The sequence below is a fragment of the Ahaetulla prasina genome, chromosome 17 (genome assembly GCF_028640845.1).
Source record: "Ahaetulla prasina isolate Xishuangbanna chromosome 17, ASM2864084v1, whole genome shotgun sequence".
NCBI lineage: Eukaryota > Metazoa > Chordata > Lepidosauria > Squamata > Colubridae > Ahaetulla > Ahaetulla prasina.
In genome coordinates, this window is record NC_080555.1 from 9,681,939 (window position 1) to 9,702,150 (window position 20,212).

Here is a 20,212-nt window from a genome sequence, read left to right on the forward strand (position 1 = left end):
CCCAGCCATCCCTCCAGTCCATGCATCTGAAAGCTGAATTATTCTAGGAGCTGAGGTCCTCACCTCTTAAAACTGCGGACGCTCGTCCGGAATGATGGAATGAGCGTGAGAAAAATCAGTCCCACCATCTTGCTTGGAAAACACTTTTCCAGAGAAAAACTGAACTGCATTTCCACAACCTGCGAGGAGCATCCATTTTAAAGGAGAAGGAAGCATCTTAGGAATTTCAGAGCCGATGTTCGTTCTTCAAAAGGTCTCAGCCGGTCTGCTTCTCCCCTGCAGGACACCTCGGATTACCTCCGGCCGGTCACCATCACCATGAAGTTTGCACTGAGTGAAACTGAGCTGCCTGGGCCTGTCCTGGATGAGAAACTGCCCACCACTGTTAAGAAACTAGTAAGTGAAATAGCCATGCGATATTCATACGCATATGGATAGAATAGAATAGGATAGGATAGGATAGAATAGAATAGAATAGAATAGAATAGAATAATAATACCAGAGTTGGAAGGGGCCTTGGAGGTCTTCTAGTCCAACCCCCTGCTTAGGCAGGAAACCTTACAGAATAGAATGGAATGGAATGGAATGGAATGGAATGGAATGGAATAGAATAAAATAGAATAGAATAGAATACCAGAGTTGGAAGGGGCCTTGGAGGTCTTCTAGTCCAACCCCCTGCTTAGGCAGGAAACCCTACACCACTTCAGACAAATGGTTATCCAACATCTTCTTTAAAACCCCCAGTGGAGGTTTTTGGAGCACCCACAGTTCCTGAAGGCAAATTGTTCCACTATTAATTGTTCTGACTATCAGGAAATTTCTCCTTAGTTCTAAGTTGCTTCTCTCCTTGATCAGTTTCCCCCCACTGCTTCTTGTCCTGCCTTCAGGGGCTTTGGAGAATAGTTTGACTCCCTCTTCTTTGTGGCAGCCCCTGGAGGTGTGACATAAACTGCCCATTCAGGAAGTGGTAGAAGAAAGCCAAAGAGAAAACATTTTATTTATTGATTAAAAATAAACACAATACAGCAATCTGTGAATCTTATGCAGGAAATCCTCTACTTACAACAGTTTGTTTAGTGACTGTTCAAAGTTACAATGGCACTGAAAAATGTGAGTTATTTTTCACAGTTGCGACCTTTGCACATCCCCATGATCAAGATTCAGAGCCTTGGCAACTGGTTCAGAGTTATGACTGTCACTGTGTCCCCGAGTCATGTGATCCCCCTTTTGCGACACGCAAAGTCAATGGGGTTTCATTTAACAACCAGGTTACTAATTTATCAACTGCAGTGGTTCACTTAACAACAGTGACAAGGAAGGTCATTAAATGGGGCAAAACTCACTTCACAGATGTCTCACTTATCAACAGAAATTTTGAGCTTAATTATGGTTGTAATTTGAGGGCTAACTGTACTAAGACGTAGCACTTTGATTCCTATCCATAGAATGTGAACATCTGGGAATTGAAATCCACCCATTTTAAAGTTACTAAAGGTTGAGAATCCCTAGTTCCGTGTAACGGGGTGAGCTCCCGTTCTTTGTCCCAGCTTCTGCCAACCTAACAGTTCGAAAGCAGGTAAAAAATGCAAGTAGAAAAATAGGGACACCTTTGGTGGGAAGGTAACAGCGTTCCGTCTTCATTTTACCAACCTCAGAAGGACGGAAGGCTGAGTCAACCTTGAGCCGGTCAGGATCAAACTGCTGGCAGTGGCAGAATTTGTCTGCAATGCTGCATTCTAAGCACTGGGAAGAAGGGAGGGAGGGAGGGAGGGAGGGAAGGAAGGATGGAAGGAAGGAAGGAAGGAAAGTAGCAATAGCTCTTAGACTTATATACCACTTCACAGTGCTTTGTAGCCCTCTCTAAGCAGTTTACAGAGCTAGCCTTTTGCCCCCAACAATCTGGGTCCTCATTTTACTGACCACAGAAGGACGGAAGGCTGAGTCGACCTTGAGCCAGACAGGATTGAATTGCTGGCAGCTGGGCAATCAGCAGAATTAGCCTGCAATACCGCATTCTAACCACTGTGCCACCACGGCTGATAGATATTTCAAGATGACATATCTTGACATACTTTTCTCTATACAGTAGGCTCAAACGAAAGAAAGATGGATCGTCTTTCATTGTCTTCATAGTTCAATACATAAGCAAACATTTCAACATACTTCGAATAGCATTTGCAAGCCATTATTCATGCTTACTTAGGTTAGTAATAGTTCTGTTAGTAATAAAGAAGGATGAAGACTAAGAAAAAAGGCTGATGCACCGCTCCTAGTTTGAGCACTCCTAATTCAGACATTGTTCAGATCTCAGAATCAGAAACGTATCTTTTAAGAAGTGGGGGAGAGGGGTGGGCAAACTGTTCAGAACCAATCAGCTGGCTGTTTTCCAGATCCCCTTTTTCAAAGACTGTGGTGAGGACGATGAGTGTGTAACAGATCTGGTGCTACAAGCTGAGATGGATATCAGCGGATCCAGGTAAGGATCTGATCCAAGAATATCTTGCAAGTTAGGCAGACGTTTAATGGGGATTTGGGTGCTTGACTGAGCAAGGATTTCAACTTGGTGCCTTAAGTGGCTCTAGGATTCTAGGATTCCACCAACCAGGCACAACTTAAAAACCACTAATTAAAACCAAACTGGAATATTAACGGCAAGATGTGTTCGAGAACACTTCTTGGAAGTACATAAAGTTCCACAGAATTTAAGCGATCTGTTGGTTGTCCATGATCAGACGTAGAATCTCAGACGTAGATTGAGAGAAGGACAGATTGGCTAGAGCAGGGGTCCCCAACCCTCCCCAGCCTGTGACTGGGCCCTGGCCAATTCTGAATTGGGCAGCCCGAGAAGCTGACTGGAACACACGCGGCTCAACTTATATGAGTAGCAATCCGGTGGACACTCATGCACAGGGGTGGGCTGCTGGGGGTTCGGAAGAACCTCTAGCTAAGATTCCATACAGTTCGGAGAACCCCCAAATCCCACTCCTGGCTTGCCCCGCCTACCCCACCCCTCCCAGAAGTCCCCACGCGGCCCATTTTGGATGCAGGTAAGTTCAGGGTGTGTGCGGAGGCTCAGGAAGGATGAAAAACGGGCCTACCGGAAGTTCGGGAAGGCCCGTTTCCAGCCTCCAGAGGGCCTCTGGAGCTTGGGGAGGCCGTCTTTACCCTCCCGGAGGCTCGAGGAAAGCCTCCGGAGCCCAGGGAGGGCAAAAACACCCCCCCTGCTGTGGTGCAGGAGGCTGACTAGGCCACGCCCACTATGGCCATAACCATCCAACAATCCTTGCTAAAAAAAATTAAGCCCACCCCTGCTTGCGCACGTGCGGCTGGTCCACTGCTCATGCAAATGTGCGCCCACCAGCCACTTGTGCAAGGGTTGCCCGCCACCCATATGGCCCAGTACCCCTCTCCCGCTCCCGCCCCCAGCCGAGTCTCCAAGCCCCAAAGTTTGGGGATCACTGGGCTAGAGACTAGTGAATATTTAATCCTTCTCTCTCTGCCTTTAAGCCAAAGCTGGGACCCTCGTTCTCTTCTTGCAAATCATCAATATTCCTCATTTGCAGGCAGAAGCCTCATGTCATCCGTAAAGGGAAGCGGAAGATGGTGATTGATGTCCTTCTGGAGAACAAGAAAGAAAATGCCTACAACACCACCCTCCAGATCTGGTTCTCCAGAAATCTCCACTTCTCCAGCCTTGGGCTGAAGGTATGGTGCCCCTAACCCAAGCAGGGTTGTCAATGGGAGGAGCCCACTCTTAATTTCCACCGATGGATTTTCTAAAGAGGCTGGAAGTGCTCCAAAATGTGTTGAAAGTAATGGCTTCGGTTATTTACATATACCAAGAAGTTGCCTCTAATAACTGAAGTCCCAGCAGGTCTATTTAGTTCGTTCAATAATTAAAATTAAATCCCTACTATTTCTTTTAACTATGCCTTGAGCATTTCATTACTTACCGTAGAAGCAAGATTTCAGTTAAACTTTAGAAACAGCTTCAGCCCTGCGAGAGTCTAACATTGCTGGGTTTCCCCTGCAAGTTTTATTTCTTTCATGGATAAGCAACAGTTTAACTTGGTGTTGTGAACCTAGTTAAAGATAGTTGGCTTGGGATTGTATTTTCAGGAACACGGAAATTAGAAATAAATAGCAATAGCTCTTCGACTTATATACCGCTTCATAGTGCTTTACAGCCTCTCTAAGCAGCTTACAGAGTCAGCCTCTTGCCCCCAACAATTTGGGTCCTCATTTTACCAACCTCAGAAGGATGGAAGGCTGAGTCAACCTTGAGCCGGTCAGAATCAAACTGCTGGCAGAGGGTAGAGTTAGCCTGCAAAATTGCATTGTAACCACTGCTCCAGCATGGTGATGTGATAGGACAGGACAGGTACTTAGACTTATATCCCACTTCACAGCCCTCTCTAAGCGGTTTACAGAGTCAGTCTCTTGCCCCCAACAATCATTTTACCCACCTCGGAAGGACGGAAGGCTGAGTCAACCTTGAGCCAGTCAGGATTGAGCTGCTGGCAGCTGGCAGAATCAGCCTACAATATGCATTGTAACCACTATTGTCAGCCCTGGAGGCCAATAGGTAAAGGTAAAGGTTCCCCTGGCACATATGTGCTAGTCGTTCCTGACTCTAGGGGGCGGTGCTCATCTCCATTTCAAAGCCGAAGAGCCAGCGCTGTCCGAAGATGTCTCCGTGGTCATGTGGCCGGCATGACTCAACGCCAAAGGCGCACAAAACGCTCTTCCCTTCCCACCAAAGGTGGTCCCTATTTTTTTCTACTTGCATTTTTTACTTTCTTTCGAACTGCTAGGTTGGCAGAAGCTGGGACAAGTAACGGGAGCTCACCCCGTTATGCAGCACTAGGGATTCGAACCGCTGAACTGCCAATTTTTCGATCGACAAGCTCGGCGTCCTAGCCACTGAGCCACTGCATCCCCTGGAGGCCAATAGAACATCTCTAATAAAATGGAACTTGGAGGAACTTCTAGCCCTGTAGTCTTCTTTCGTTAGGGGTGTTACTTGGAACCCTGACAACTGTGCCGTTACGGCTCATTATAAAATAACGAGATAAAATGAATACAAAGAAGCACTGCCCAAAACTTCCCCTGATGCCCAAATCAGTTTATTCTAGCTCTTCTTCCTTCCTCCCTGCAGGGGGAGAACCCCGTGAAGGTGGAGTGCTCAGTTTCTTCCGCTCAGGCCCGCGTGTGCAGCGTGGGTTATCCCGTCTTCCGGTCCTCGGCAAAGGTGAGCAAACCTAGACCTGCTAGAGCAGAGATCTCCAATCTTTACGGCTTTGTGGCCCAGCAGGAGGAGACTGGGATAATTGTATTGTGGAAGCAGCAGCCTGCCTCCCCTTGCTCGTGTGCATACCACCAGCCCACCACTCATGGAAGTCGACCTGCCTGCGCATGCACACTGGCCCACCACTTGTGCCACTCAAGCTGTGTTGCGCGTGTGCCAGCCAGCCAGCCAGCCACTCGTGCGGCCTGGTTCCAAACGGGCCATGGCCTGATACTACTACTACTACTAATAATAATAATACTGGGCTGTGGCCAGAAGTGGGATTAAACCAGTGTAAAAACCAGTTTGCTGAGTGCACATGCGCCAAACACGCACTCCGCGCACCAAACACGCACTCCGCGTGCCAAACATGCGCTCCACGTGCACGCAGTATGTTTGAAAACGGCTCTAAAACTTACCTTCTACTGCAGCCCCAGTGAGTAAAATCCGCTCTGCCATGCCTGTCAGCTGGGCTTCAAACAAAGGAAATACAGGTCAGTATAGCGCAGGGGCAGGCGGGCGGGCCCAGCTGATCGTTGGAGCAAACCGGTTTGCTCTCAGCTGATCGTCGGAACTACTGGTTCGCCTGAACCGGCTGAATCCCACCGCTGGCTGCAGCCCAGGGATTGGGGACCCCTGCGCTAGAGAGTCTGGTGATGTTGGTTGGAGGCCTCTCAGTTTAGGGGTAAAAAGAGCCGCATGTCTGTTTTAAAGAATCACATGATGCACTAAATTCATCTGGGTAAACAATGGCCACTTACAGTATCGGTAGTCCTCGATCGACAATCCCATAACGGAGACTGCTCATCGGGGTTGTAGGTCATGGTGATTGTAAACGGAGGTCAGTAACCTGACCGACAGGATTTTATGACTTTTGCTTTGTGGCAAGTGAACCCCACAAGTGCCAAGGTCATCAATGCCGCAGGGGTCAAGTAACCCGTCGTTGGCTGCGTGGTTTTTCAAAACGGTCGTAAAAGGTGTCACGTGACTGCAGGGATGCTGCAAATGTAGCTGTGTGTTGCTGACAACCCAAAGTGTCGGGTGATCAGAGAGGAGCTACTATCGGAACTTTGGAACCGAGTCGTAACTCCCTTTGTTGCAGTTAGTCGTAAGTCGAGGACTAGCTGTAGTGCTCTCCCACAGCATTAAGAAGGCAGCTCTCCTGCCCTTTTTAAATCAGCTCCTGATCCTTCGTAGTTTCCATCTGAAAACTTAGGAGAGATGTGATAGCTTCTTCCAGTCATTGAGGGGCTGCCACAAAGAGGAGGGAGTCAAATTATTCTCCAAAGCATCGGAAGGCAGGAGAAGAAACAATGGATGGAAACTAATCCAAGAGAGAAGCAATCTGAATTAAGGAGAAACTTCCTGACAGTGAGAACAATTTTTTTAAAATTTGCATTTATATCCCGCCCTTCTCCGAAGACTCAGGGCGGCTTACACTATGTTAGCAATAGTCTTCATCCTATTTGTATATTTATATACAAAGTCAACTTATTGCCCCCAACAACCTGGTCCTCATTTTACCTACCTTATAAAGGATGAGAGGCTGAGTCAACCTTGGGCCTGGTGGGACTTGAACCTGCAGTAATTGCAAGCAGCTGCTGTTAATAACAGACTGCATTAGCAGCCTGAGCCACAGAGGCCTGTGGAATTAACCAGTGGAACAGCTTGCCACCAGAAGTTGTGGGTCCTCCAACACTGGCGGTTTTTAAGAAGAGACTGGACACCCACTTGTCTCAAATTGTATAGGGTCTCTTTCTTGAGCAGGGGGTTGGACTAGAAGACCTCCAAGGTCCCTTCCAACTCTGTTATTCTGTTATTCCTTTCCTTCACAGGTGGCCTTTGCCCTCGAGTTCGAATTCAGCTGCTCCTCTCTTCTGAACAAAGTGCAGGTGAAGCTTACAGCCAGCAGGTGAGAACTGGGGCTGGGGGATTAAGGAAGCCTTTCTGCACTTGAGGGCAAAATGTTGGGAAGAATAAAATAAGTTAGTCCAAAAGGGGAGATTACAGGTAGTTCTCAACTTACTACAGTTCATTTAGTGACCGTTCAAAGTTACAAATAAGGCACTGAAAAAAGGACCGTTTTCACACTTACGACCGTTGCAGCATCCCCATAGTCACATGGTTTACATTTGGATGTAACTGACTCACATTTATGACAGTCGCAGTGTCCCGGGGTCACGCGATCCCCTTTTGTGACCTTCTGACAAGCAAAGTCAATGGGGAAGCCAGATTCACTTAACAACCATGTAACTAACTTAATAACTTCAGTGATTCCCTTAACAAACGGGGCAAGAAAATGGGGCAAAACTTGCTTAACACATTTCTCGCTTAGCAACATAAATGTTGGGCTCAAATTGTGGTTGTAAGTTGAGGACTCCCTGTTGTACCTGAAATTCAACGTTTGAGGCTTTTGACTGTGTGAAAAGCCACTGTTTCTTCTGTCTTGAGAAGAGCTTCCACCAACCCATTCAAAACCTTTTTTCTTCCTTTCGTCTGTGCAGTGACAGCAGTGAGTTGAATCAAACGCTGGCGGACAACACAGCCCAGCCTACCGCCTTCGTCTCTTATGAGCCTGACCTCTTCCTGACCAGGTGAGTCCCTGTGTGGCTGTGCATCTGTGTGTATGTGTCCTTGTTGTGGCATGCCAGCGGGCAGCAGAGCTGGCAGCAGATTCGGACAGTGAGGAGGTTGGGGAGCAACGTGGACCAGTCCTGGAGTTTGGGGAAGACTCGGATGAAGGCTCTGCGTCGGAGGCAGAGAGGGGACCAAGGCCATCTGGTAGTTCTTTGCTGCCTTCGGAGCCTCCGGAGTCTGACATCAGCGAGGCAGAAGAACAGCAGGAGCCTGTTCCCAGTGTGCGCATGCACATAGCTGCCAGGAGACTGGAACAATTAAGGAAACAGGGTCGACTTGGGAGTAAGGCTTGGAGGTGATTGCCCCCTCCTATAAGACATAAAAGAGGAGCGAACGGGACGTGAGCTTTTGCAGGAAGCAATTAGTTCATCTGGTCGGTTAAAGCTGTGGAAAAGTTCTGTTTGACTCTGTGCTACGTTTGGCCTTGCCCTGCGTGTGGCAATTAGTTCTCTGGCAGCATTCCAAGGGAGATAAGGTGGGTGTTTGTAAACACTCCCCTGAAAGACTGTTTGAGAAGCCTTTTGGACTGGGAATGGCAATAATTCACAGCCGTATGAATTAAAGAGGTTTGCTGGGACTAAGATTGTGCATTATGTATTCTAAGGAAACCTAGATCAGAACAATCCCAAGCAAATCAGGCCTGTAGACAAATGGCTGCATAGCTTACCAGCCTGGCGCATTATTCGTTGTGTTTGTCCAAGAACACACCATTCCTGGATGGCTTATAACAAACAATTTAAATAATAATTCAGAACTGATTTGGGAGGGAGTGACTAAAATGGACTACAGATAGTCCTTGGATTATAACAGTTCATTTAGTGACTGTTTGAAGTTATAATGGCCTGGAAAAAGTGACTTATGACGTTTCGTGACACTTATGACCATTGTAGCATCCCCCAGGGTCATGTGATCTACATTCAGGGGGCTTGGCAACTGACTCGTGTTTATGTCCTGGGCTCATGTGATCCCTTTTTGTGACCTTACTGTGGAGCAGATTCACTTAACAGCCATGTTATTAACTTAAGAACCTGCAGTGCTTCACTTAACACCTGTGGCAGGGAAAGTCGTAAAACGGAGCAAAACTCACTTACCAAATGTGTCACCTACCACATAAATTTTGGGCTCCATTTTGATCGTAAGTGGAAGGCTACCTGCAGTGGTGGGATTCAACCGGTTTGCACCACTTCGGCCGAATCGGTTGTTAAATTGCTGGCTGGCCCTGCCCCTCCCTACCCCGCCCCTTCCACAAGTCTCCACGTGCCCCATTTTGGCTCCCTACTAGGCCCAAAATGGGGTGCAGGAGGGTGGGGCACAGTCTCCCCGCGGCCTGTTTTTGCTCCCAGGAGGCTGCAGGGAGGCCTACTAGGTCCAAAACAGAAGGCGAGGGGGCAGCCCACCCCCCCTCCCCCCGAATCCATTTTTGCTCCCAGGGAGGAGCAGGAGGCTGAGTGCTGCCTGTCACACCCCCTGGCCACTCCCACCATGGCCACATCCACCCAGCTGGTCATTGGGGCAGAGAACTGGTTGTAAAATTATTTGAATCCCACCACTGACTCTACCTGTAATTCCGAACTTCCAAGTCAAAGAATGTCTCCAATTTAGGTTTTTCTATAGGGATGCGGTGGCTTAGTGGGTAAGACGCTGAGCTTGTCGATCGAAAGATTGTCAGTTCAGCGGTTTGACTCCCTAGTGCTGTGTAACGGGGTGAGCTCCTGTTACTGGTCCCAGCTTCTGCCAACCTAGCAGTTCGAAAGCAGGTAAAAAATGCAAGTAGAAAACTAAGGACCACCTTTGGTGGGAAGGGAAAACTGTTTCGTGAGCCTTTGGCGTTGAGTCATGCCGGCCACATGACCACGGAGACGTCTTCGGACAGCGCTGGCTCTTCGGCTTTGAAACGGAGATGAGCACTGCCCCCTACAGTTGGGAATGACTAGCACGTATGTGCGAGGGGAACCTTTACCTTTACCTTTTATGTTTTCTTTTAGTGAATCTACCCTGAACCGCTATGAAGTACATCCTGTGGGGACCTTCCCGAGTGACATGACCCCAGAGTTTCGGACATCCATCAAAGTAAAGATGTGGAAAACAAGGAGCGAGACCCTGGGAGGAATGGCCAACTTTGGTTCAGTGCTTCTGACAGGGGGTGGGGGATGGGGGGTGGGGGTGGGGTCCAGGATCCAGCACTTGAGCCTTGGACGCAGGTGCCGCCCCTTTCAACTCGCCGCAGCCAACTCTCCAGGTCAGCTCTCCACGGCCAATTCATCGCAGCCAACTCTCCACGGCCAACTCGCAGCGGGATAGAAATGAGACTAATATTGAAGAAATAGCGGGAACAGAATCATGAAAGAAAGGACACCAAAGGAGGGACGGAATGAAATGGGCATGACAAAAAAAGTAAAATGTTTTTGTTATTATTTGAAATAATTAAGTTGATGTGTTGAAATGAGTTGTCCCGTGGTGAATTGGCCATGGAGAGTTGTCCCGTTTTCTGTTGGCCGCCGATCTTGTCCCAAAGGAGAAATTAAAATGCTTCTTTGGGGTGGGGGGCAGAAATAAACCCCAGAATGTTCACATCCCCATTTTTTAAAAACTTTGATTTTCTTGTCCTTGCAGATACAAAATCTTGCCTGCTATGCAGTGTCCAATCTGTCGCTCCGGATGGCGTTTCCTGCCACCGGCTATCAAGGGAGGGAATTTCTCTGGGTGACTCGCATCCTTGCAGATAATGTAAGTGGCTTAGCTTGATTTCTGCCCAAGTTCCCACGGCCCAGCAGTTCTCTTCTTAGATCAGCCACAATTCCAAAACCAAGGTTTCTCAGCCTTGCCGACTTGTGTTATGACCAGGGGTGGGATTCAAAAATTTTAGCAACTGGTTGTCTGCCCAGTTGCTGGGTGGGCGTGGCCTAGTCAGCCTGCTGCACCACAGTGGTGTGTGGGTGTGTTGTTTCACCCTCCCTAAGCTCCAGAGACTCTCCTCAAGTCTCCATGAGGGCGAAAGCGATCTCTCCCGAGCTCTGGAGGCCCTCCAGAGGCCAGAAATGGGCCTGTTTCTGGAACTTCCAGGAGGCCCATTTTTTGCACCCCCAGAGCCTCTGCGTGGACCCTGCACTTATCTGGCATTGAAAACGGGCCACGTGGAGACTTCTGGGAGGGCAGGGTGGACGGGGCCAGCCAGTCCTTGCAACTACCGGTTCGGTGAACCAGATGTAAAATTAGCATCCAGTTCGTCCGAACCGGATGAATCCCATCACTGGTTATGACCCAGTTCACCTAGGCAGAGGCAGGCTTCAATAGAGTCCTTTATTGCTCTGTTAACTTCCACAACAAACGGCCCTACCATGGCTGTAAGACTCCAGCCCAAATTTCCCGGAAGGCAGCCACCCGCAGTCCAACCAACAAAAGCCAGGATAAGCAATAAAACCAATTTGCAAAAGCAGAGACAAAGTTCAAAGACAAGAGTCAAGGTCAATGGGGCAAGGCCACAGGGCAAAAGGAAAGTCCACACCAGTGGTAGGTTTCTACTGGTTCATCCTGATTCGGGAGAACTGGTAGCGGAGGCAGTGGGAGACTCCGCCCACCCACCCGGATATCATCACATGTGTAGAAGGTTCTGCGCATGCGCAGAAGCCCCATGTGTGAGCAAAACGTCCGCGCACGCTCACAGTTCTGAACTGGTAGCGAAGATAAATGAAACCCACCACTGGTAGCAAACAATTATTCCCAACAAAGACAGCTTCTCCCAGCTTTTGCTTAAGTCAACCCACACCAGGTGTTCCTTATAAGGAGGGGCAGGCGACCTCCTCTCGAGCAGCCGAGCAGACCTCCTTTGAGCTTGCCTCCGCTCTGCTCTCTGTGCCATCAGATCGAGTGGGGGAGGCAGCTGTTCCTCATTAGAGGGGATCGGCAGCTCCCCATCTGGATGACCACCTACCCAAATGCCCAAGGGGCTTGGGACAGCATCGTCCTCAGCCCCTGACCTTTCCAAACATGCCAAGGTAGACATGCCATCCCCGTCATACAGTCCTGGTTCCAACTCCTCCTCCGAACCGAGATCTGATGGGACCATGACAGTCTGGACTTCAACTCCCAGAATTCCCTAGCTACGTTTTCTTTTTCTTTAGCCCTCAACTAAAGAAAAAAAGAGCCAGGGTCCAATCTGGTTGTTCACAATAGGCTGCATTTTTGAAATGATTCTAAACTAGAAACAGTTTCCAGAAAATTCTGTCGAAACATTACGAAAATAGCTCACACTCAGTTCTGGAGGGAAATTGCAATCCAAGCAGCAATCTGATGCTTCATTCTTTTAACTCTAAGGTGACCTGCAACTTGCGGAATCAGACCGAGTTTGGATCAGTTAATAGTGTGATTCCACTGCACCCAGAAGAATTGGCGCACACAGACAGAGTGGTAAGTCCAGGGGTGAAATGCTACAGGTTCAGGGCGGTTTGCCTGAACCGGTACTGAAAATACTACCGGTTCGCTGGAACTGGTAGTAAAAAAAATGCTTTAAAAAGTAAAAAAAAAAAGTTCCCAGATCGCATGGCACAGCTGATCGTCTGAACTTCTGATAATCAGCTGTGACAATCAGCTGTGCTGCGAGGTGGTCGGAACTTTTTTTTTTTTTACTTTTTAAAGCAATTTTTTATTACCTATTGCCCGAATCGGTATTTTTGTGTGATAGTTGTTTTTGAGCTCTCTGTGACTCTGTGAGGTTCCTGCAAATTGCAGGGGCCATTTTGTGTGAAGTCCAGCTGCTTTTGCATTGTGTGTGAGTCAGTCGTGTAGCTTTTGTGACATTTTGTGTGTAAAGCATGATAGTTTGTTTTTGAGCTCTCTGTGACTCTCTGAGTTACAGAGTCACAGAGGTTCCTGCTAGTTGCAGGAGCCACTTCGTGTGAAGTGCAGCTGCTTTTGCAGTTGTGTTATTTTTGTGTAAAGTGTGATAGTTAGTTTTCCTGGTCACATGACCACCCAGCCACACCCACCCAGCCACATGACCACCAAGCCACGCCCACCAAGCCAGGCCCACAGAACCGGTAGGGAAAATTTTTGAATTTCACCCCTGGGTAAAGTCCACATGTTCGGTTCGGTTTGGTTAAGATGCTGACCTAGATTGTGAGTTGGATCGGCCCAAAACAAACCAAGATTGGGATTTAATTGGCAAGACTTAAACTCCAGCATGCCAGTAGTTGGGCACCCATAGGATCTTCTTACCAAACCTGGAATACTGCACCCAGTTTTGGTCATCACAATACAGAAAAGAAAGAGTACAAAGAAGAGCAATGATGATGATTAGGGGGCTGGAGGCTAAAACACATGAAGGACAGGTTGACTGATCCTGTCAGTGCCTGGCTGTGTTTAAAAAACTTAAGTAGGGCAGACCAAGTCACTATTGGAATGGGAGACCACTAGGAAATCCCAAACTGGAGGCCTCATTGCAAAGTTAAAAAAAGAAACAATCAGAATAGAGCTGGAAGGGACCTTGGAGGTCTTCTAGTCCAACCCTTTGCTCAAGCAGGACGTCCTCTACCATTCCACACAAGTGGCTGTCCAGTCTCTTCTTAAAAACCTCCAGTGTTGGAGGACCCACAACTTCTGGTGGCAAACTGGTTAATTATCCTCACTTTCAGGAAGTTTCCCCTTAATTCCAGGTTGCTTCTCTCCCTGATTAGTTTCCATCCGTTGCTTCTTGTCTTGCTTCAGGTGCTTTGAAGAATAGCTTGACTCCCTCTTCTTTGGGGCAACCCCTGAGATATTGGCATGCTGCTATCATGTCACCCCTAGTCCTTCTTTTCTCTAGACTAGCCAAACCCAAATCCTGCCAATGGTTCATCGTATGTTTTAGTCTCCAGGACCTCAATCATCTTAGTTACTCTTCTCTGTACTTTTTCCAAAGTCTGAACATCTTTTTTGTAATCATCATCAACATCCTCTTTTAACAACCCCATAATCCCTTGCGGGGCGGAGCGGAGTGTTTAATGGCCGGATGCCGTCCCTGTTGCCAATGCGGAGTTTTGTTCAGCAGATTTGGTCTCATTGTGCCCAGAGAGAAAAATACCTGCCTCTACCAAGGATCAAATCCCAAAGAAGGCAGGATCCAACCACGCTGCTGCCAAGGAAAGTGGGCGAACCCCACCCCTCCATGAAGTGACCAGGACTAGGTAGCCTTCCAGTCAAATCAGGCTTTCCAGCCTTCACAGTAAAAGCCTCTTAGGGTGAAGATAACCATCCCTAAGCCAGAATCTTTGTTTTTTTCCTTTGGGCATAGCATGTTCTATGAGCCCAGCAATCACCTTTTCTTCAAGTAGATTCGGGCGTTAAAGCCCCAGTGCCTTTCCTCCCCCTGCAGAACTGCACTAACGCCGCCTGTCAAGTCGTGACCTGCCAGCTGCAACGTCTGGAGAGGAGCTCCGAAGTCACCATCCATTTGCTCAGAGCCGTCCGGAACGAATTTTTCCGGAAGGTGAGTGCAGCCGCAGTGCCTCCTGCCTTTGTGTGTGTGTGTGTGTGTGTGTGTGAAAGATAAAGTAAAGGTTCCCCTCGCACGTACGTGCTAGTCGTTCCCGACTCTAGGGGGCGGTGCTCATCTCTGTTTCAAAGCCGAAGATGCCAGCGCTGTCCGAAGACGTCTCCGTGGTCATGTGGCCGGCATGACTCAACGTCAAAGGTGCACGGAACACCAAAGGTGGTCCCTGTTTTTCTACTTATCTTTTTTTTACCTACTTTCGAACTGCTAGGTTGGCAGAAGCTGGGACAAGTCACGGGAGCTCACCCCGTTAGGCGCACCAGGGATTCGAACCGCTGAACTGCCGACCTTTCGGAACCCTTTTAAAAACTTTTTTAAAGCATTTTTTACTACTGGTTTGGGTGAATAGGTAATAAAAACTGCTTTTAAAAAGTAAAGAAAAGGTTCCGATGATCAAAGGTGTGTCACACGATCGTCAAACCCTTTCTTTTTTTTTACTTTTCTAAAGCATTTTTTTACTACCTATTCGTCCGAACCGGTACTAAAAAAATGCTTTATTTTTTTTTTAAAAAAAGGTTCCGATGATCGCGTGGCACAGCTGTGATCTAGGGAACCTTTTTTTTTTTTTTTACCTTTTTAAAGCATTTTTTAACTATCTATTCACCCGAACCGCCAGTAGAAAAATGCTTAAAAAGAAAGAAAAAAAAAAAAAGTTCCGACTATCCGCTGAGGGACATGTGATCATCAGAACTTTTTCTTTTTACTCTTTAAAGCATTTTTAACTATCAGTTCCAGAGAAAAAATGCTTAAAAAGTAAAAAAAAAAAATTCCAACAATCGCGCGTTGCTCAGCTAATCGTTGGAACTTTTTTTTACATTTTTTTTACTACCGGTTCGGGTGAACCGGACCGAATCGGTAGCATTTCACCCTTGCTTTGCACCCTCACATCCCCTCCCCCATACCATCACACACCTCTCGCTGTTGTGAGTCCTTTTCAAAAAGCCATGGTGGCCCAGTGGTTAGAATGCAGTACTGGAGGCTACTTCTGCTGACTGCAGGCTGACTGCAATTTGGTCGTTCGAATCTCACCAGGCTCAAAGTTAACTCAGACTTCCGTCCATCCAAGATGAGTAAAATGGGGACCCAGATTGTTAGGGGGCAAGAGGCTGACTCTGTAAACTGCTGGAAAGCACTGTGAAGCGGTAGATAAGTCTAAGTGGTATTGCTGTAAGGACGCACCCTAATGTCAAGGTTCCAGAAAAACCTCTTCTGCATAAAAAAAACTCAGAAGCCATTGTCTTTCAGAGTTCTTTACTAGCATGAGGAAACTGGCACACGATGAGTGAAATTCCAAAACTGAACTTCCGGATTCTTTTCCCAGTTATACAAACCCCAAGAGTCCCACCCCCCTGACCCCTTTGCTGGTCACATGGTTCCACGTTCTCCCAGTTCATTCGAATATCTTCTCGCCACTTCTTCTGCAGATGTGAACACCATCCGACCTTGACCGCTTGAAGAATGTTACCATACCCCTCAACCCCCCTTCTTCCCCTCAGGGGAAAAATGTGGCAGCGTCTGGAACCCTAAAGTCTAATATGGTTTCCAGGCCTGACACCTTATTTATGTGGGACCCTCATTACACTTTGTTTTGCGGTTCTAGGCTAAATTCAAGACAGTGAAGATAATCAGTAGCATCACCCTGAACGTCCCCAAAGAAGACAACCTGTTTCTTCTACCAAAAGCTGCCCACCAGCGGCAGGTAAGATCTGGGACTGACACGGGGCCTGGTGTCTGGCGCAAGCAGCCAGATCCACATGTGGAAGGGTCAAATTGACTACAGTAGTGACCAAAATTGTGGAAATCTTTTGGGAAAAGTGTATTTTTGAGGTTTGATGGCTAATAACACCACTTTTTTTTTTTTTTGAGTTTCAAGATAATCCTATTCCACTGCTGGAATAGCCCAGACTTTCACCCAATTGAAAAATCTATGGAGCCGACTAAAGAAACTTGGTAGTCAGAAGCAACCCAGCAATAAAACCCAGTTAATAGAAGCCATCATTCAATCTTGGTTTCACATTAGAACAGCTGCAGAACTAAAAGACTTGATTCACTCCATGGGAAGATGTTGTAAGGCCGTAATTCACACTAAAGGTGACCCAACGAAGTATGAACTGACATGGGGATAATTTTTGTATCTTGTTTTTTTTTTCTACGTATCACTTTTCTTCTTTATACTATTAACTGCTATTCTAATAGCAAATCCTTCATAAAAGTTATTGCATTACATTCTTGATTCAATTATCTTTCCGTTGATATATAATTTTATGGTACTACTCAAAAAAAAAAAAAAGGGATGTCACTAGCTAGTTTTAGAAAATACACTTTTCCCAAAAGGCTTCCACAATTTTGGCCACTACTCGACTTTATCGTAGTCTTGCCTTCCCTTGGAAATAAACAGATGGGGTCTGTGGGTCAGGCTTATGTCTCATGTGGCTGCAGAAGGAGTCAAGGTTAGCTTCCCACTTGATACCTCCTCCTTCCCCTGGCTGGGATTGTCCCAAAACCTGGCTGATTGTGTAAACTGCTTAAGAGAGGGCTGTAATCAGTGGTGGGATTCAAATAATTTAACAACCGGTTCTCTACCCTAATGATTTCTTCCAACAAGCAGTTCACCAAACTGCTCAGAAAGTTAACAACGGGTTCTCCCGAAGTGGTGCGAACTAGTTGAATCCCACCACTGGCTATAATGCACCGTGAAGTGGTACGTAAGTATAAGTGCTAGTGCCGAGGTCTTCAGAATCAAGGCCTCCCTCAGGAGTTTGGTCTCCCTGCAGGTTGTCTTGGAGATTATCCAGTCCAAATTGGTCCCTCTTTCCCTTTGGATTCTGATTGGCAGCATCCTTGGCGGTCTCCTGCTGCTAACCGTGGTCATCGTCTTCTTATGGAAGGTAAGAATCAGTGGTGGGTTGCTCCCGGTTCGGTCCGGTTCTATAGAACCGGGAGTAAAACCGGCGGGAGGCTCCACCCACCTGCCACAATGTCATCATGGCTGATCTCTGCAGAAGTGCGCACACACGTGTGCTCCCGTTGCGAACCGGTAGTAAAGATAAGTAGAACCCACCTCCGGGTAAGAATCTGATGGGATCCACATGGACAGGTGTTTCTCGGGGATGCTTGGGTTTGGGTTCCTGTACTGAGTGGGCATGGGTGTGTCTGGGGAGTTAGGGTTAAAGCAGCGGTCACCAACTGGTGGTCCGTGGATCACTGGTGGTCTGTGAGAAAATTTTGGTGGTCCCCAGAAAAATTATTTGCATTTTTTATATTGCACTAAATCAGGGGTCCTCGAAGTATGGTCCCTGGGCCGGATACGTGCAATGAACGAAGTCTCCCCCTTCAGGGTCTTTTTGTGGGGGTTGGAGGGGGGCATAAATTCTGACCTGGGGTCTGCTTCAGCCTCCTGGAGAGGGGCTTTGGGTGAAGGCTGGAGGGAAGTGCCGCTGGTGGCGAAGAGCCGGAGGGCCTCGTTCCAGTGGGGCTGCATCATGGCCTGGAACTGGCTGACCATCTCAGCCCGCTGAGCCTCCAGGCGCCGGTACCTGGCCTTGCACTCCCGCAGGTCTTCCCTCTGCTTGGAAAGCCTATGCTCCTAGTCCTCAGTGAGGTGCTTCTGCTGAGCCTCCTTCTCGGCCAGATCCAATTTCAACTGAGCTGTTTTGCCAACTCTTTTCTCGTGGTGGCTGCTTAGCTCCAACAATTGCTTTCTGTTGGGGCCCTAAGGAGCCCGGGCAGGGTGGGGAGGTAAGAGTAGAGGCCGGTGAGACACTCCTCGATGTGAGTGACATTGGGTTGACCAGTCACATGACCACCTAGCCACATCCATCCAGCCAGTCATTAGGCAGATCATATTAGTGGTCCGCGGGATTGAAAATTATGACTTTAGTGGTCCCTGAGGTCCAAAAGGTTGGGGACCCCTAGAGGATCTTAGGACACCCCTCAAATCTGTAATTGACTCTGTAAAGGTATATCTGCCTCCCAGCCAGGACAATGGTTGGAAATATTTAATGTTTAATAGCTTTCAATCCTTCTGCAATAACAGGAGGATTGAAAGCTATTTAAGTAGATCGGGATTAATTCATCACACTCATTGCAATTAGTTTAGATTGAAATTTTATTTATTAAAATTACAGGTTACTGTTTTATTTTAACGGTCCTGAAATTAAATCGTATCCAATTCAGTTTTGGGCTCAGCCTCCAACGTTGGGAAGCCAACCATGCCTCCCAGAAGCCCCCTCCCCCAAATGTGTTCTGCTGAAGTTGCAGTTTCTGCACTGAGGAAAGGGGCAGGTAGCCCTTGACTTACAACGGTTCATTCAGTTACAACTGCACTGGGAAAAGGGGCGTGGCCATTTTTCCACCGTTGCAGCATCCCCATGATCACGTGATCGAAACTCAAAGACGCTTGGCAACTGGTTCATATTTATGACAGGGTCAGGTTTTGCGACAAGCAACGTCAATGGGGGAAGCCGGGTTCACTTAACCATCAGGTGACTAGAACTGCAACGATTCACTTTAACCCATTTTAAAAGGTGTAAAACGGGTCAAAACTCACTTAACAGATTTCTCACTTAGCAATATCAATTCTGGGCTCAACTGCGGTCGTAAGCCAAGGACTACCTGTACAGGATAAATTGCAGGATGCCAATTTCTCAAGGCTGCCCCCACTTGGATATGGACAGTGGGCAGGGGCGGGCCACTAGGGGTTCGGGAGAACCTCTAGCTAAGATTCTGTGCAGTTCGGAGAACCCCTAAATCCCACTCCTGGCTGGCCCTGCCCACCCCACTCCTCCCCTCCTAGGAGTTCCCACTTGGCCCATTTTGGATGCAGGTAAGTGCAGGGCGTGCGCGAAGGTTCAGGGAGGCCGATAAACAGGCCTACCGGAAAACCAGCCCATTTCTGGCCTCTGGAGCCTGGGGAGGGCAAAAATGCCCCCCTGCCATGATTGAGGCGGCCAACTAGGCCACGCCCACTCAGCAACGGGGCAGAAAACCCCTTGATAAAATTTTTGAAGCCCACCCCTTACAGTGGGTGGGATTCAAAAGCTCCTTCAACAACGAAGAAACAACAATGCAGGTAGACCTCGACCTGCAAATACAATTAGGACCAGAATTTCATTGCTAACCAAGGCCGTTAAGGGACACTCGCACCCAACTTTACCAATTATTTTTTTTTGGGAGGGGCAGTTACAGTTGTTAAGTGAATCACCTTCCATTGTTAAATGAATCACACAGTCGTTACGGAATCAAACTTCCTCCCTTGAACTTTGCTTTCTGGACACTGGCTGGGAAGGTCGCAGTTTGGCGATCACGTGACCCTGGGATACCGCCACCGTCCTGAGCGCCAACAGTCTGAATTGCGATCACGTGACAGCAGAGATGCTCAAATGGTGGTTAACTCAAGGACTGGTTTCAAATTACTTTTCTCAGTGCTGCTGTAACCTGGAAGAGTCACTGAACAAACGGTTGCAGCTGTACAGGCAGTTCCTTGACTTACGACCCCAATGAAGCCCCAAATTCCTGTTGTTAAGTGAGACATTTGTTAAATGAATTTCGCCCCGTTTAACAACCTTTCTTGCCACAGTTGTTAAAACAGAAGTGGGTTGCACATATTTTTACCACCGGTTTGTCGCGCACTGAAAATGTGTGTGCGTGCATGCCTTCCGCACATACGCCCGTCCTTTCGCGCATGTGCTTTGCTTGCGTGTGCGTCTTGCACGCAGGCGTGCAGCTTAGAAAACGTGGCTAAATAGGACGGCATAGCGCCG

The 20,212-nt window shown here is 47.8% G+C and overlaps 1 protein-coding gene across 2 annotated transcripts in view; it reads left to right on the top strand.

Annotated features, from left to right (window-relative positions):
• The window catches only part of ITGA10 (integrin subunit alpha 10), a 108,010-nt gene that overhangs the window by 85,051 nt on the left and 2,747 nt on the right, over positions 1-20,212 (top strand). For both annotated transcript variants that reach the window (XM_058159769.1, XM_058159768.1), the window contains exons 19-30: positions 283-396; positions 2,391-2,476; positions 3,564-3,705; positions 5,159-5,251; positions 7,123-7,199; positions 7,792-7,881; positions 9,910-9,994; positions 10,538-10,651; positions 12,239-12,331; positions 14,274-14,387; positions 16,051-16,149; positions 17,225-17,338. In XM_058159769.1, the coding sequence (XP_058015752.1) occupies positions 283-396; positions 2,391-2,476; positions 3,564-3,705; positions 5,159-5,251; positions 7,123-7,199; positions 7,792-7,881; positions 9,910-9,994; positions 10,538-10,651; positions 12,239-12,331; positions 14,274-14,387; positions 16,051-16,149; positions 17,225-17,338 (1,221 nt within the window). The remainder of the gene's footprint in view (positions 1-282; positions 397-2,390; positions 2,477-3,563; positions 3,706-5,158; positions 5,252-7,122; positions 7,200-7,791; positions 7,882-9,909; positions 9,995-10,537; positions 10,652-12,238; positions 12,332-14,273; positions 14,388-16,050; positions 16,150-17,224; positions 17,339-20,212) is intronic.